This window comes from Bison bison, unplaced genomic scaffold (assembly GCF_000754665.1).
Source record: "Bison bison bison isolate TAMUID 2011002044 unplaced genomic scaffold, Bison_UMD1.0 scf7180017864289, whole genome shotgun sequence".
NCBI classification, from domain to species: domain Eukaryota; kingdom Metazoa; phylum Chordata; class Mammalia; order Artiodactyla; family Bovidae; genus Bison; species Bison bison.
In genome coordinates this window covers 20,443,956-20,461,721 of record NW_011494861.1, presented here as the reverse complement: position 1 = coordinate 20,461,721, position 17,766 = coordinate 20,443,956, and the positions used below count along the sequence as shown (strand labels likewise).

The window sequence follows — 17,766 nt, the reverse complement described above, 5'->3', positions numbered from 1 at the left end:
GTTAGAATGCGTACACAATAAGTGATTTACAAATGGTTGTTAAATAAGTTTTTAAAAATATGATCTGTGATTGCTTCGTCTTACTATTTTGTTTCTAAGACTTATTCATCTTGTTAAGTACAGCCGTAATTCCTTAAGAGAATAAACTATATGTAACTATATTACAATTTACTTATTCATTTTGTTTGATACGAGTTTTGAGTTACTTGCCCCCTTCCTCCTTGTTGCTACAGACATTCTTGTACATGTCTCCTGGTGCACACGTACAAGAACTTCTCTAGGAGAGATATATACACATATATACATACATGCAGGTATATATAATGTTCAGCTTTACAAGACAGTGCCACATGGGTTTTTAAAGCTATATCAACTGATACACCCACTGACAGCATATAGGTTTCTACTGATCCACATGTGCTAACATGTGAAATTCACATCTATCTCATTCCTGGAACTTATTCTGGCAAAGGCACACATGACCTTCTCACACTAATTCTTTAGACATCTCTCTTGGTCTCCTCTCTACTGCTCAGTCTCTCTGCAGTATTTGTACTACTTACTCCCTTGTTTCTCAGTCTTTACTGGCTTGAACTTGCCTCGCTTCCATCCTCCCTCGATTCTTCTATTTCCTCAGGTCCCTTGGAATTGGTATTCACCATGGTTCTGTCATTAATCTTCTCAATCTACATGTACTTCTGAATTATCTTATTTCTGAGGCCTCAACCATCACCTGATTGCTGATGACTCTCCAAATTTCTCTACAGAACACAGCTCCTGACTTTCATTTTCAATTTAACATCCCAAACTAACCATAATTTGTCCCTAGACACCTGCCAATCCACTTTCCAAACCTGGTCAGTGATATGAATTACTAACTACACGATAATTCACTACATGATAATATCACTACAGTGATAATTCACTACTTACTAGTGAAGAAGAACTAAAGAGCCTCTTAATGAAAATGAAAAAGGAGAGTGAAAAAGTTGGCTTAAAACTCAACATTCAGAAAACTAAGATCATAGCATCTGGTCCCATCACTTCATGGCAAATAGATGGGGAAACAATGGAAACAGTGACAGACTTTATTTTGGGGGCTCCAAAATCACTGCAGATGGTGGTTGCAGCTATGAAATTAAAAGATGCTTGCTTCTTGGAAGAAAAGTTATGGCCAACCTAGACAGCATATTAAAAAGCAGAGACATTACTTTGTTAACAAAGGTCCATCTAGTCAGAGCTATGGTTTTTCCAGTAGTCATGTATGGATGTGAGAGTTGGACTATATAAAGAAAGCTGAGCACTGAAGAACTGATGCTTTTGAATTGTGGTGTTGGAGAAGACTCTTGAAGGTCCCTTGAACTGCAAGGAGATCCAACCAGTCCATCTTAAAAGAAATCAGTCCTGAATATTCATTGGAAGGACTGATGCTGAAGCTGAAACTCCAATACTTTGGCCACCTGATAGGAAGAACTGACTCACTGGAAAAGACCCTGTTGCTGGGAAACATTGAAGGTGAGAGGAGAAGGGGACGACAAAGGATGAGATGGTTGGATGGAATCACTGACTCAGTGGGCATGAGTTTGAGCAAGGTCTGGGAGTTGGTGATGAACAGGGAGGCCTGGCATGCTGCAGTCCATGGGATCACAAAGAGTTGGACATAACTGAGCAACTGAACTAAATTAGAAACCCCTACACTGCTTAAACAAACAAGCTCTGAAGGAGTTTACTATCTCATATTTCTCCAGGTTAAGGTATTAGTGAATACAATGTGATCACTGAATGATCAAGTAATGTATTACATAGTATAAATCAGAGGCTAGAAGCTGTCCCAGTCTTTTTAAAATCAGGAAATAACATAGAAAGTATCTATATGACCTTTTCCTTAAAAAAATGGGGAGATCTGGCAATAGTGAGGTACAGCTGGGAAGAGTATAGATAGTAATCATTACAGATGTCAGTCTGTCGTAACCTATTTTCCTCTGCTCTCCTACTTCTCGTTTGCTTCACCTATATACATTACCTGCTTCATTCTTGTTGTGAGCATCTGTAGGCCTTTGAGTACACCCCTGCTATACCTATGTATGTCATAGGAATTTAAAGAAATAATTAATTCTGTGAAAGAAGTAGAAACTAAGCTGACTTCAAATAAAGGATGTTGATCAACAAACAGAGTTGATGATAGGGCCTGAGAAAGAGAAAAGTAGCACAAAGTTAGGCAACGACAGGGGGAAAGCACGTGGTATTGGTAAAGAGCCCACCTGCCAATGCAGGAGACATAAGAGACGCGGGTTCAATCCCTGGGTAGGGAAGATCCCTTGAGGAGGGCATGGCAACCCATTCCAGTATTCTTGCCTGGAAAAACCCCACAAAACAGAGGGCCCCAGTGGGTTACAGTCCATAGAGTCGCAAAGAAAACAAAATGACTGTAGGGACTTACACACACACACACACACACACGCACACAACATGTACAGAAAGTAGGAGCCCGCCAAGTTTTATCTAGAAGCAGCAATCAACAGTTATATAATCCAATCAGAGAGAGTGTGGCCAAATGCTTTGGAGTCAGAGTCAAATCCCAGTGCTACAGCTTAGTACTGAAGTCCTAAGCCAAATTACCTAAGATGTCTAAATCTGTGTCTCCTCAGCCACTGAGTTAATTAACATTCTTGATTTAAAGAAATAAAAAGGCATAGTCGGTACCTGACAATTACTAATTCTCTAAGCAGCTCCCTAATTTCATAGCAGAAGAATTGGGTCAGAGGTAGTAAAGTGACTTGTCTAAGTTCCCACAGCCAATGGGGGGCTCAGAACTCTCTCTTTCCCCTAAGACTCAGGCCAGGGTTATGTTTGCTTTTAAATCACAACATAAACTAATAAGAATAACTGTATTCAGACAAGTGGGGTCATGTTGCAGACTAGGAGGAAGTGACATTATGTAACATCAGAATTTAGTTATATAACATTAGAATTTAAGAAATATTAAATTTCTGAGAGAATTTTATACCTAGCTTTTCAATTATTTTTGATAATTATATATAATGAGCAGTTTTATCTTAGAAATACACACCAGGGTTTTTTTTTTTTTTTTACAACTTCAAAACCTTCTAAAATGGGCAAATTTAGTAAAATGTTTAAAAATTCTTCCAGGCTGTAAAGAGTATTCTATTAATTAGGATTGGGAGGCTAATTAGGACGCTGCCTCTTTAGAACAGAGTCTCACTCCTAAGCTTTGTAATAAAAAAACAAACTCATCAGCCTGCAACTACTTCTAAGTGAAGTTGAGTACTATTTTTTCAGTATTCAACTTAAAAGATCTCTGCAGCAGACTCACATGTTTGTTTTATAATTGCCCGCTAAACTATGATAGTTTGTTTCCAGATGGTGCCCTTCCTTCAACCTGCACACAGTCTCTCCTTGTTTGCAGGCGTTCAACCTCCTGCTGATGCCACTACCCCCACCCCTATTTAAGGCTACAGAGAGGAAATCCTAAGGAGATTTTTCCCCCCTAGTCTCCAGCAAATTTTTGGTGACGTAATATGTGGGCTGAACTTGAGTCTCCTGAGAAAGAGAGGGAATCACTATTTGAGGGTACTGTATATACAATCTGGGTCAGCTGCAGCTGGTTTTACTGCATTTCTCCATGTGGCAGACAGAGCAAAGCCACAATGCTTTCTCTGCTGGATTAAAGACAGCCCGCAGACCAGGAACTTCCACTCTACTACTTAAAATTACATAGGTGGCTTGTCAAATTCAATTGATTAGTGCTGTAAGAAGAAAGAAGCTCCTTATTACAGCTTGGATTCAACGGTCCAAAACAAAAATGCAGTTGCCATTAAAGTCACAGACGAACAAACGTCTACTCTGATTTTTAAAAGCAAGAGTAAGAGCAGCAAGTTTCTGGGCTTGCTTTATCAACAGATGCAAAAAGGTATTTTAATATTTCTTTTACTTTTATTTTAAAATTCTATGTATGCTGAAATGTGTAATTGTTTTATATTTGTAGTAGAAATGTCAAAATCTCTTATTAATCAAAGACTTTTGGAACATACTACAATTTGCTTGTCTGGAAAAGGTTTTGTTTTGCAACTTTAGATAAAACTGGTCATTATATACTTTGTGATGATTAATGAATTATTTGAGGTTCAATTTAATGGTATTTAGTGTGTATGTTTATAGATTGATGTACATACATTCTGCATTTCAAAAAACAAGTGCTTTAGTGACATTAGAAATTTTAACAATTAACATTAAATGTATAAGATTTATTGCACAATGATAAAAACAAAAGGATACAAACTAAATAGTTGTAAACATGATTAGTTTGTCTTTGCAGCTACAGTGTGTGTGCTAATGATTTACATGTACTGTTAAAATATCTTAAAGTAAAGCTACAAACACAATTAAGAAAACATCAAATTAACTGCAAGGCTTTGCAACGATACCCCAATCACAGCATAACCAAATATAACCTAGTATTTAGTAATCCTAAATATAAGAGTTTTAAAATAAGTCTATGGTATTTCTTGCTAAAACTCAAACTTTTAAGTAGTTTCTAAGTTTACATGTAACAGTACTTTAACTTGGGTAACAAAAATTAAAACTGCTACAACCGGAATTATGTGACAAACCAAAGCGATGGATACATTAAGTAGTCCTAAAATCTTACAGAGCATAGTTAAGAAGGAATACAATGTGACAGAAGCACTGCATAAGTGGCCAGCGTTAACAATAGAAAGTAAGGACCCAGAAGACACAATTACTTACATACATAATTCAAAGACCAAAAGTATGTAATACTTTTAGACAAATACAATTTTGGTCAACGAACACAATTCTTTAAATATTCTATCTAGGAGCTTTGTTTAATTGTGTTACTAGACTAAAAATAAAATTACTAGTTACCAACAATGAGCTTTAAAACCAAAGACACTTAAGTTTGCTATGATTTGGGGGTTCTCTGTCCTTTTAAAAAACCAAAGAAATTCAAGGTAAGAATCTTCAACAAGCAAAAAAATGGTAAAGCTAAGTAAGATTTCCTCAACTTTACTTTCATGTCCTTTTCTTAAAGATTCAAAACTCTAAATACTGGGACAATCTCTGTTAAACATATTTTATAAGAAATTCTGATAAAATTTCCAAGAAATACTGAATCAGAAATATGTCATCCCTTTCTTTTCTGTTGTTGCCGCTATGCAAAGTACAGGACTTCAATTAAACCTTGGTTCTTATGGAAGCCTTAAGCAAGCATTTAATCTGAAACCCAGATAACTATTTATCCCTTTCTTAAACATCTCCAGGGGATGAAATCGTTCTTGAGGCTCTTCCCAGAACATAATTCACAATCTAGAAGTTCTTTATCTACAGTATCTTCAGTGCTTCATAAATTTAATTTCATTGCCTCATGCTGTTTTCAGGGCATGACACTGCCAGTTAAATGCCTCTACGCATTTACCATCTGAAAGGAAGTCAAATCTTTGCTTTCATTTCTTCTCCCTACTAACTGGCAATGTAGCAACTGTGAAGAGAAATAGTACCAATAAAATTAACTCAAAGCATGGAAGGCTTTTTTTCCCCCCTAAAAACAACCAAGCAGACATAGATTTAAACTTAAGTATACTGTAACTAATTTACAACATTCTCGTGGGGCCTAGGAAAATTTTAACATATACAGAAAGGTTTTATGAGGTAACACAGATTTATGGATCTTTCACTTTTAAAACTGAACATATGTGGGAAAATATTAAATGAGAGAATGTTTTCATAAAAGGTAACAGTAAATGTATTCTAAAAACTCATTCTTTACTCATGACGTAGCTAGTCTACTACTTAAGAAATGTGGCTCCTTATTCAGCTTTAGGTGACAACGAAATCATGACTTTTGTAAAGGATAAGGAAATTGTATTTATTTTTTTTTTAAATAAACTTTCTGTTGTCCCCTTTAAATGTTAATCCTAGGTCAGATTCTCTTATCGTAGATGGTGATTCACCGTATGATTTAATTGTAGAGGAACCCACAAAGAGCCAAGGCAGAATACAGCAAAAGGAAGCTATGGCTATTTTAATTTAGATTTGTATTTTCACATTTTTGTTCTTCCATAACAACACCGATACAAAGTTCCAACAGAGTTGGATTATATGCTTCTCAGTTCTATACAAATCTGTGTCTGGTAGGAATGTAAGACCTTCAATCAGAACACTGCTCAGAAAAGTCTACATGTTTTGAAGTTTCACGGTACTTTCTGAATTTTCCTTGTTTTGGTAGCTTTTTTCATAGTAGATTACTTAGATAAAATGATTTTCTATGATCTAAGAGTTTCCATTCCATTATTGAAATGAAAGAAATGAGTGCATCTGAACAAGGGCTGCATTAACTACAGGAGAAACGCTGTACGTTTACCCAGGAGGCTGATGGCTTCTATTTTACTGTCTGCAGTTTTAAAAATAAACCATATCTAAATCCCATGAATCTGCAAGTATAACAAGAAACATTTTACTGGTTTTTGGTACAGGTAACTCCAATATAGTAACTAAAGTCCTTTTTAAATAAAATAAATGAAACTTGGTCTAAATTTTCAACTGATGTCAGAAGGCAAAGGATGAAAACAAAAAATGAAAAGTACTCATCCAAGTGTGCTTCCGGCTATCTGTCAGCAAACAGAAGGCCTCGGACACAGATATGGAATATTATTATGCTCATCCTTCCTATCTTACGTTGATAAAGGAAAAAGAATTCCCTGCACTCCATCCATTCTTTGCTTTATTTTCATTATCACTCCAGTTTGCAAACCTTACTCATTTGAAAACACTGAAGTAGACATGGTTTTAGAAAGTAGTAGTCATCTTTATGAGGGAAGCCTGTTATAAAGGGGAAGCCCATCTTTATGACTCTAGTTGAAGAGTCCATATTTTATTGATACAACCTTTAATTTTAGGAGGATTCATAATCAAGTCAGACATGTTACTATCAACTGATAGAATAATATGGAGGGAAAGGAATGGCAGCAGAAAAGCTTGGGATATAAAACTGATCCACAAGTACTCGTGCATAATTAAGTAAGGGGTCAATGTAAAGAGATACAAACCAGGAAGAGACTGTGAAAGACAAGGAACACAAAGTTAAGATTCCTCTGCAGTTATGACCCAACTAGGATAAAAGTCACAGGTCTAGAGAGGTAAGAGTAGAAGATCTGAATCCCATCTAAGTGTTTTCAGCTTCTCCAGGCTTATTCTCTGCAAAATGGTGTATGTTTACATCCCAGTGCTGCTGTGAATGCAAACAGTTAATATGAGTTAAGCACTACATAAATATAAAGGATTGTTGTAGTGTTGGTGATAGAAAAAAGGACAGAATATGTTGCCATATGATACAGTTGTTAATGAAAAACATGAACCCTGGAGTCTTCTGCTTGGGTTCAAATTCTGGCTCCATGTCTTAGAAAGCAGTGTGCCTCTGGGTGAGGTACTGATACTTAACATCTGGATGCCAGGTTTTTTCATTTGAAAATGAGGATAGTAATAACCTACCTCAGAGGGCTGTGGTAAAATCATTTAATGCATGTAAAAGGCTTAAACAATGCCTGGCACGCCCAATAAAAATGACCCACTGTTACTGCTGCATTGCTATTTATTAGTAGCATCATAAATCATTTGGGACCTGGCTTCCCAAATCAAAAAACAATTGGGTGGAAAATGGGATAGAAAAGTTCTTGGTATATCCACTGCCATCCTTCAAAAACAGCACACAAGAAGTTTATAAGAGAGGAAGGTGGGCTATCCTGCAGCACGGTGGGCTATACTGACGACAGGATGATACATCCTATTCATTCTAACCGCTACTGCTCTGCAGGGAGGTAATGAAAGAGAAAGGAAGCAGTTTTGCTTCCTGGAACTAGTTTTACTGTTTTCTAGAGTGTTTCTATCGATTATACCATAAAAAAATAAGCATTTATCTTTCACAGCAGAAGTGCAACATTCCAAGCACACATTTCAGCCTATGTGCCACTGCTAGAAACACTGACTAAAGAGCCAGGGAACCTGGATTCTAGACCTGGCTCTAATATTACCTACTTGTGTGGCCTTGGCCTTCAACATGCCCATGGGAGCAGAGAAGTCTTAGATGATATGAGATGGTTGTTAAACAGGCACTTTTCACTGATCAGATTCAACTACAGTTGAGTTTCTTTCCTTGGTAATGGTTATAAAAAGTTATTAATATTTTACAAAAATGCAGTTCAGTAGAACTTCTCTTAGAAGAATGAACCTGCTGAATCATATATAAACTTAGAGCATATATAGGAATATGATTTAGGAAACACGATTACCCACAGTGAGCATGCTATCATTCTCAAACTTGTCACCAATACCAAAAGGACATACTATGAAACAAGCAAAAACTACTATGCTAAAACATTCTGGTTTTACATTTTGTCTAAAAATGTTTCTTTAATTTGACAGATAAAACAGATACTTATTAGAGAAGGTCAAATTAATTCAAAACATACAATATAAAGAAAAAACACTGACCAGCAACTTTCACACTAGTTAGAGAAGAATGTTGTAATTAATTTTTTACAGGCATTGTGTACCATTTTCCGAGCCTTAAGACAACAAGTGAGCTTTTTAAAGGTAGGAGAAGTGTCTTACTAGGGTCTCAAAAGCCCCAAGAGCATCTAACCATATGCCTCAAAACAGGGACACCAAGATCTGCTCACTGAGCTGGGGAACAAAACGCATTACCTAAGATGGTAGTTGGAAAGCTCTTCTCTGAAACCTAATTTTTAAACAAATAGGAAGGCACTTAATATGGAATTTAAAAATTAATAACTTTAATTCTGGCCCCATTTATTAACACCAATAGATATTCAGTTTTTCCCTTACTTTTTTAGATTTCTGACTTAAAAAGTAGATTAATATTAATTATTTTCTACTTCTTCCCTTCATTGGTTTGCTTTTTCTTTTTTAAAGATAGCATACAACCTCATTTCAAAATGAAGGCTTTTATCTGGACCCTAAGTGTGCTATTCTTCCTACTAATGGGCATTGGACATGGCAGAGGAGGACAGTTCAAAATTAAAAAAATAACCCAGAGGAGATACCCTCGCGCCACAGATGGTAAAGAGGATGCAAAGAAATGTTCATACACATTTCTGGTACCTGAACAAAAAATAACAGGGCCAATATGTGTCAATACCAAAGGGCAAGATGCAGGTACCATTAAAGACATGATCACCAGGATGGATCTTGAGAACCTAAAGGATGTGCTCTCCAAGCAGAAGCGGGAGATAGACGTCCTGCAGTTGGTGGTGGATGTGGATGGAAACATTGTCAATGAGGTAAAGCTGCTGAGGAAAGAAAGCCGTAACATGAACTCCCGAGTCACTCAGCTCTATATGCAACTGCTGCATGAGATTATCCGAAAGAGGGATAATTCACTTGAACTTTCCCAGTTGGAAAATAAAATCCTCAATGTCACCACAGAAATGTTGAAGATGGCAACAAGGTACAGGGAACTGGAGGTGAAATACGCTTCCTTGACTGATCTGGTCAATAACCAGTCTGTGATGATCACTTTGTTGGAAGAACAGTGCTTGAGGATATTTTCTCGACAGGACCCCCATGTGTCTCCTCCTCTCGTCCAGGTCGTGCCACAGCACATCCCTAACAGTCATCAGTACACTCCTGGTCTGCTGGGAGGCAATGAGATACAGAGGGATCCAGGCTATCCCAGAGATTTAATGCCGCCACCGGATCTGGTTACTTCTCCCACCAAAAGCCCTCTCAAGATACCACCGGTAACTTTCATCAATGAAGGTGAGTTACCTCTTACTGCTAAAAATGGAAGTACAAGGTCAATATGTTTTATGGTTTATGAAATAATGCTCGTAATACATGCCTATCCTTCATTTTGGTGATGTAATTTGACATGAATATTAAATTTTCTGATTTTGTTTTCTATTAACCTGAAATTGTTCTTAAATACATCTCTCAGTCTTAACAGTTTCTAGAAACAGTATACTTTGTGGGAAAAGTAGTCATTCATCCAAATTCTTATAATCTAAATTATTTGCACTGAGACAGGAATGAGTCCACAATCCACTCCTAACCTCTATGCCATCCTACCCGTCTCCAGCTAGGTCCTCACATTTGCTAAACATCCCTTTCATTTACCTCTTGCTGTTCTTCTCATCATTATCTTCCTCAGAAGGAATGTGTAACAATTAGTTCTCACTCTCCTAAAGTTACCCTGGTGGCTCAGAGGTAAAGAACCCACCTGTCAATGCAAGAGAAGTGGGTTCAATCTTTGGATCAGGAGGATCCTCTGGAGAAGGCAATGACAACCCACTCTAGTATTCTTGCTTGGGAAATCCCATGGACAGAGAAGCCTGGCAGGCTACCGTCTACGGGATCACCAAGTGTCAGACACGACCTAGCGACTAAACAACAACAGTATCTCCCGAAGCTTAGCATTAACCTCCTCCTAGCTCCACTCTCAGCACATGCACCACCTTCTGCTGCTGTGCTGAGATACTTAGTACTAGGTTCCTTGTGCTTTCCTGTCTTGAAAACATTTGCATAAAACCCAGGCTTCTTGCTCTCAGACTCAAGAAGAAGAAAAAGTATGCTGTGCTTAGTCACTCAGCTTAGTCCAGTTCTTTGTGACCCCATGGACTGTAGCCCGCCAGGCTTCTCTGTCCATGAGGGTTCTCCAGCCAAGAATACTGGAGTGGGTTGCTCTGCCCTCCTCCAGGGGATCTTCCCAACCCAGGGATCGAACCCAGGTTTCCTGCATTTCAGCAGGATTCTTTACTATCTGAGCCACCAGGAAAGCCCATGAAAAGGTATCCCCCTCACCCATTTTTCAAAGCTAAAATACCCTGTAACCATGTAAATATAAATAAGTCTTCAATCCACAAAAATCCTGAGGATTGATCCTAGTATCTCTACCTCTAATTCCATCCCTTCCTCCTTTCATTCATTATCAGTCACTGATCAAGGTGTCTGCCACAAAAAGATGAATAAGTCATCTTTGTTTCTGTCTAGTAAGCTCACTGCTAACGTTCTGAATACATTTATTTTACACATACATCCAATTTCTCATAAGCTATATTCTCCTGAATTTTTTACAAATTGACTTGTTTTCTTAAAGGGAAAGACCCAAAGGACCAAAAGTTAAAAAAAAAAAAGAAAGAAAGAAAGAAAAAAATTAATTGTAGTTTATTCACTTATTGAAAAGGGAGGACAAAAGACTGCATGTAGACTAAGAAATAATTAAAAAAAAAAACAGAAAAAAGACAAAAGACTGAAAGTATGTACATTGCAAAGTGCTCGTGTCTTTGTGTAGCAGGGGACATCACTGACCATTCACACATCTCTGCTTTCTTGGGTATCCAGATGATAATACTCTAACTCTTCCTACTTCTCTAGGTCCTTCACTGGCATCTTCTTCCTTCTCCTATGACTTAAAGGCTTTCTCGAAGATGTTCTGTTTTATTAGTAGTCTCACACTCCTTCAAGGCTACAAGCTTCACCACTGCTCAGATAACTCCGGCATGGAGCTCGCCCTCCTGATTCTAACCAAAGCTGGATGTTTGCACCTGGATCATTATCTCACATGCTGCTGCTTCCTCTACTGAAATGCCTTCTTTCAGCTTATCTGTCCAACCTGGTAGATTTCAAGGCTTAGCTAAAATAGTGTCTTAACTGTTATACCTACTCAGATTCAAACAAATGTATCTAGAAGTCTCCCTCCCCAAACTGCTGACAATGCCTTGAACATGTTTTTTTCCATTACATTACACTGAAGTTATTTGTCTGCATGTCTGTCTCCCTGTTAGACTGAACATTTCTGGAAGAAAGTAAACTGTCTTTTCATTTTTCTATCTCAAACATCTAGCCAGGATTAGGTGTGGCTGTTGTATTCCGCATATTGTAAGCACTACAATACATGCTTGAGGAATGAATACGTAAATTAGTAACTAGACCCTAAAACAATCTTTCCCTGAACTAGCATTCTGCTTTAAGAAATAAGTCAATTATTATTGTAAAAACAATAATTACTGAGGAAAATCTAGAAAATACTAACAAACTTTTAAAAATGCTTCTGGAATATCCAAATCCTCAGAAGTAAACTATTACTGTAGTTTACTTCTGAGGAACTACTTTATAGTTAACAGTAGTAATAGGAGTGTACATTAGAGCATAAGATGCCCTTAGTACATTTATCTTTTAAGAAATTACAGAAATTTTGGAGCTCTGGTCAGAAGCTAGAGATGAGAACCTATTTATATGGGCTTCCTTGGTGGCTCAGATGGTAAAGCGCGTGTCTGCAGTGTGGGAGACCCGGGTTCAATCCCTGGGTTGGGAAGATCCCCTGGAGAAAGAAATAGCAGCCCACTCCAGTAGTCTTGCCTGGAAAACCCCATGGACAGAGGAGCCTGGTAGGCTACAGTCCATGGGGTCACTGAGAGTCGGACACGACTGAGTGACTTCACTTTTCACTTTCACTTTCTGAAAACACTTTGGTAATAATCTTCAGGTCTTTCTCCCCCGCTCCCCCCATAAACTTTAAAAATTAACCTTGTTCTTTTTTCCCCTCTATAATTATACTCTTCAGTTCAGTTCAGATCAGTCGCTCAGTCATGTCTGACTCTTTGTGACCCCATGAATTGCAGCACGCCAGCCCTCCCTGTCCATCACCAACTCTAGGAGTTTACCCAAACTAATGTCCATCGAGTCGGTGATGCCATCCAGACATCTCATCCTCTGTCATCCCCTTCTCCTCCTGCCCCCAATCCCTTCCTGCATCAGGGTTTTTTCCAATGAGTCAACTCTTCGCATGAGGTGGCCAAAGTATTGGAGTTTCAACTTCAGCATCAGTCCTTCCAACGAACACCCAGGACTGATCTCCTTCAGAATGGACTGGTTGGATCTCCTTGCAGTCCAAGGGACTCTCAAGGGTCTTCTCCAACACCACAGTTCAAAAGCATCAATTCTTCGGTGCTCAGCCTTCTTCACAGTCCAACTCTCACATCCATACATGACCACTGGAAAAACTATAGCCTTGACTAGACGGGCCTTTGTTGGCAAAGTAATGTCTCTGCTTTTCAATATGCTATCTAGGTTGGTCATAACTTTTCTTCCAAGGAGTAAGCGTCTTTTAATTTCATGGCTGCAATCACCATCTGCAGTGATTTTGGAGCCCAGAAAAATAAAGTCTGACACTGTTTCCACTGTTTCCCATCTATTTCCCATGAAGTGATGGGACCAGATGCCATGATCTTCGTTTTCTGAATGTTGAGCTTTAAGCCAACTTTTTCCCTCTCTTCTTTCACTTTCATCAAGAGGCTTTCCAGTTCCTCTTCATTTTCTGCCATAAGGGTGGTGTCATCTGCATATCTGAGGTTATTGATATTTCTGCATATCTGAGGTTATTGATATTTCTCCTGGCAATCTTGATTCCAGCTTGTGCTTCTTCCAGCCCAGCGTTTCTCATGATGTACTCTGCATAGAAGTTAAATAAGCAGGGTGACAATATACAGCCTTGACGTACTCCTTTTCCTATTTGGAACCAGTCTGTTGTTCCATGTCCAGTTCTAACTGTTGTTTCCTGACCTGCATATAGGTTTCTCAAGAGGTCAGGTGGTATGGTATTCCCATCTCTTTCAGAATTTTCCACAGTTTATTGTGATGCACACAGTCAAAGGCTTTGGCATAGTCAATAAAGCAGAAATAGATGTTTTTCTGGAACTCTCTTCCTTTTTCCATGATCCAGCGGATGTTGGCAATTTGATCTCTGGCTCCTCTGCCTTTTCTAAAACCAGCTTGAACACCTGGAATTTCACAGTTCACGTATTGCTGAAGCCCGGTTTGGAGAATCTTGAGCATTACTTTACTAGCATGTGAGATGAGTGCAATTGTGCGGTAGTTTGAGCATTCTTTGGCATTGCCTTTCTTTGGGACTGGAATGAAAACTGACCTTTTCCAGTCCTGTGGCCACTGCTGAGTTTTACAAATTTGCTGGCATACTGAGTGCAGCACTTTCACAGCATCATCTTTCAGGATTTGAAATAGCTCCACTGGAATCCCATCACCTCCACTAGCTTTGTTCGTAGTGATGCTTTCTAAGGCCCACTTGACTTCACATTCTAGGATGTCTGGCTCTAGGTGAGTGATCACACTATCGTGATTATCTGGGTTGTGAAGATCTTTTTTGTACAGTTCTTCTGTGTATTCTTGCCACCTCTTCTTAATATCTTCTGCTTTTGTTAGGTCCATACCATTTCTATCCTTAAAATTACACTCTTAGGAAATAAATTTCTGTAAATGAAACTGATAGGTAAATGGATTCTGACTTCTCTATTTTGGTGTATTTTACCACCCATTTCAGAATCTGTTTGGCTCATCTTTGACTCTTCCCTCCTGTCCCATGCATGGAGTCAACTGAGTTGTATCTGTGCTGCTTTTCAGTCTTTCATGGATGTGTCCCTCATTTCTGTTCAGAACCGGAACTCTAACTTAGATCCACATTATCTGTGAAAGCAGAGAGTAGACAAAAACGTCCTGGATTACTAGCTGGGTGACCTTAGCTGGGTGGAAAGGGTTGCTCTGTGTCTGTTTCCTCATCTGTAAAGTGGGGATAACAACAGTATTTACCACACGTGAGGAGCCATTAGAACCATGGACCTGGCACTCAAACATTATTCTTACTGAGAATTGTAAAACAGCTTGCCAACTGATCTCTTTAACTCCATTTTCTCTTTCCACCAAAATATATTCTACACTGCCAACAGATCTGCCTCAAATTTCCATCCTGATCACAACACACACCTGCCCAGCAGGTCCTTACTACAAACAGAAAACATCCAGTTTGCTTAGCCTGGGGAAGATTAATATCCTCCTCAAAAGAATCAACCCCACTTCTTTAGCTTTCCTTCTATTGATTTCTTTCACAAAAACCATCTGCTTCAATAAAATAAATCAACTCATTGTCTTCTAAATATTTTCCATGCATTCTCCCTAATTCAAATTGTAAGGCTCAGACTACAATATTATACAATACAAAAGTGAGTCCTCCTTGAAGCCTCTTTGAGAGCCTCTTTGACTTCCCCAGGCTTGAAGTGATTGTTCCTACACGAATGTCTCTACACTCTATAACAAAGACACGATATTTCTTATATTCACTGCTGAATTATCAGGTATCTTCACATGTACACACAGTACTTATGTATACACACATACATAAAATGCCTTCAGTCTATAGTGTAAGCTCCTTCATGGTAGGTGGATATTGTGTCCTTTGCAGATGCTAAATAAATGCTGATTAACTTGATATTATATTTTTATAGAGCTTCTTAAAACTGTCATTCCAAAGACCTTCATGAAAGTACTTTAACACATTCTACTCTACTGCAGTCATTCATTTTATGTTGTAACTGTCAGAAACAAGAGGCTAGTGAACCAGTAAATTGGGCAAATGATGATCATTATTAAGATCTCCATGCCCTCTGATTTTCAAGGGAATGATGTGGATGGAATGATCACCTGGACATATAAAGAAAAAACTTTTTTATATTCTCTTAAAAATAGATGTCTTGTCTAAGCCTTTAATGTATATAATTTATCAGTAATTTTTACATATAATTTATAAATAAACATAACTGAAGTGTGTGAATTTTTTTTTTTTTAACTGATGGGATGTATAGTCACATAAATATGGGGATGACTGCCATGGAGTATCTTAATTTGATGGTTATCGCCAGTTCTGGAAGAAATGATAATTCACATATTCAGACAATGACACACTAAGCATGCCTATGGGAAATGAGACACATCAGCTCTAGGTTTTACTAGACACTGAGCTGCAGTGCCAAAAAATCCAGTATTAGAGAGTTAAATCTCATGCTAAGGATTTAGCATATCAAAGGTCCCATTAAACAGACTTGCTTTAAAAGAAATAATGGTGTATATATCCCAAATAAACCAATCCTTAATGTAAAAATGAAGCACGGGCATAACTTCTTCTGTTATTCATTATATATTTGTTGTTCTAAGCAAACATTAACTTTTTATTTTTTTCTGTAAATGTTGGTCTCTGAAACTCAAGGACATTAATTAGCTACAAGGGAAACTGCACAGAATTAAGGAAACTTGTTTTCTTTGTTATTGACCCTGGGTAAGTCACTTTGCCTGTTTTTCTCATTTGTACAAGTACTGGTGGGACTGGAAGACTCTAATACCTCTTTCTAGTTCTAGTATTCTGTGATTCTTATCAAATATAAACTACAACAAGCAACAACAGACTTGCTATTTTTTCTTTATATGTAATGTGCTAAAATCTTTGTTCATATTATTCCTATGTCAGACTGGAAAATATGTCAGCTGTTTGGGTACTTGAACAAAAAGGGCAAACATGGATGTCTATTGCTGAACTCACATATGCTCCTGGCACCAAGAATTTCATATTACTGCCCTCTACATGTAGGTACATGGTCATTCTAAACCCTTTAAATGAATAACGTGTATGTATATTTAAAAAGTGTCCTAGCCAATCACAGAAAGTCAAATACTATACAATTATTCTACATATATGTGAGGTATCTACAGTAAATTCAGAGAGACAGAGAGTAGAATGGTGGCTGCCAGGGGCTGGGGGAGGGGACGATGCTGAGTTGTTATTTAATGCGTACAGAGTTTTAGTTTTCCAAGAGGAAAAGAGCTATGGAGATTAATTGTATAGTAATGAAAATGTACTAATGCCACTCAACTGTATACTTAAAGATGGTTAAGCTGGTACATTTTATGTTATATATATCTTACCAGCATTTTTAAAAAGGTATCTTAATGACAGGCAATTTTATATTTTCATTTAAAATGGTTATAAGAAAAGTGCACCTCAGGAGAATAAACTTACTATGAGCTTATGGCAAAAAACAGAATATTTTTGTTCATTTACAATAAATAATCCCCAGAAAAATTACTTTCCCTCTACCTGAAAAACAAAATGTTTGGGAATGTAACTATACATTTGGCAGACTGCTATCAAAAAATTCTTAACTGGTAATGTTGTTCATTGGCGATAGTCTTTAATAAAAGAAAACACTTTCCTTTTACAGATGGCATATTTATAAGTTCATTCCTTGTAGGTAAATGAAGTTGAGAAAGTTCCTTCAGAGTATGTTAGAGAATAGACCTGCATACCAGGAAATCTGGATTCTGGCAAGGCTCTTCTGAGGCTCAGTTGCTTCTTTTGTAAGAGCTTGTTGTGATGATTAAATGAGGTGATACAAATGAAAATAAGCTTTGTGTATGCTCTGACCATCCCTGTCGTATATTTTTGGAGTGTAATTTCCAATATATGCCTTGCCATGTATGGGAATATAAAAGGCAATCTAATAAAGTTAAGTTTGAAAAACAGTCATTAGAAACTAAAAACATGCTTTTTAGTAAGTAATAAGCTAATGTTCAATTTAATTATTTATAATGCTTCCCATTAGTAAATTTTAAAAATGCAGCTGGTTTCAGTGGAATACTTATATTAACATTTAAACCAACAAAAACTAAATTAACGAGGACGACTAGTTGAGCAAAGGGGCTGAAGTACACTTCTATTAACCAGTTATGAAAAACAATTGGTATATTCTTCAGTTCAGTTCAGTTCAGTCGCTCAGTCATGTCTGACTCTTTGTGACCCCATGAATCACAGCACGCCAGGCCTTCCTGTCCATCACCAACTCCCGGAGTTCACTCAGACTCACGTCCATCGAG

The 17,766-nt window shown here is 37.7% G+C and overlaps 2 protein-coding genes across 5 annotated transcripts in view; one reads left to right on the top strand and one right to left on the bottom strand.

Moving 5' to 3' along the window:
* Positions 1 to 17,766, bottom strand: part of RALGPS2 (Ral GEF with PH domain and SH3 binding motif 2) — a 129,889-nt gene that overhangs the window by 39,837 nt on the left and 72,286 nt on the right. The window lies entirely within an intron of this gene.
* ANGPTL1 (angiopoietin-like 1) overlaps positions 2,421 to 17,766 on the top strand; it is a 29,514-nt gene continuing 14,168 nt past the window's right edge. For both annotated transcript variants that reach the window (XR_826134.1, XM_010850129.1), the window contains exons 1-2: positions 2,421 to 3,931; positions 8,968 to 9,813. Coding sequence is in view for 1 of the 2 variants with exons in the window: in XM_010850129.1 (XP_010848431.1) it covers positions 3,922 to 3,931; positions 8,968 to 9,813 (856 nt within the window). In the remaining variant the exon portion in view is untranslated. The remainder of the gene's footprint in view (positions 3,932 to 8,967; positions 9,814 to 17,766) is intronic.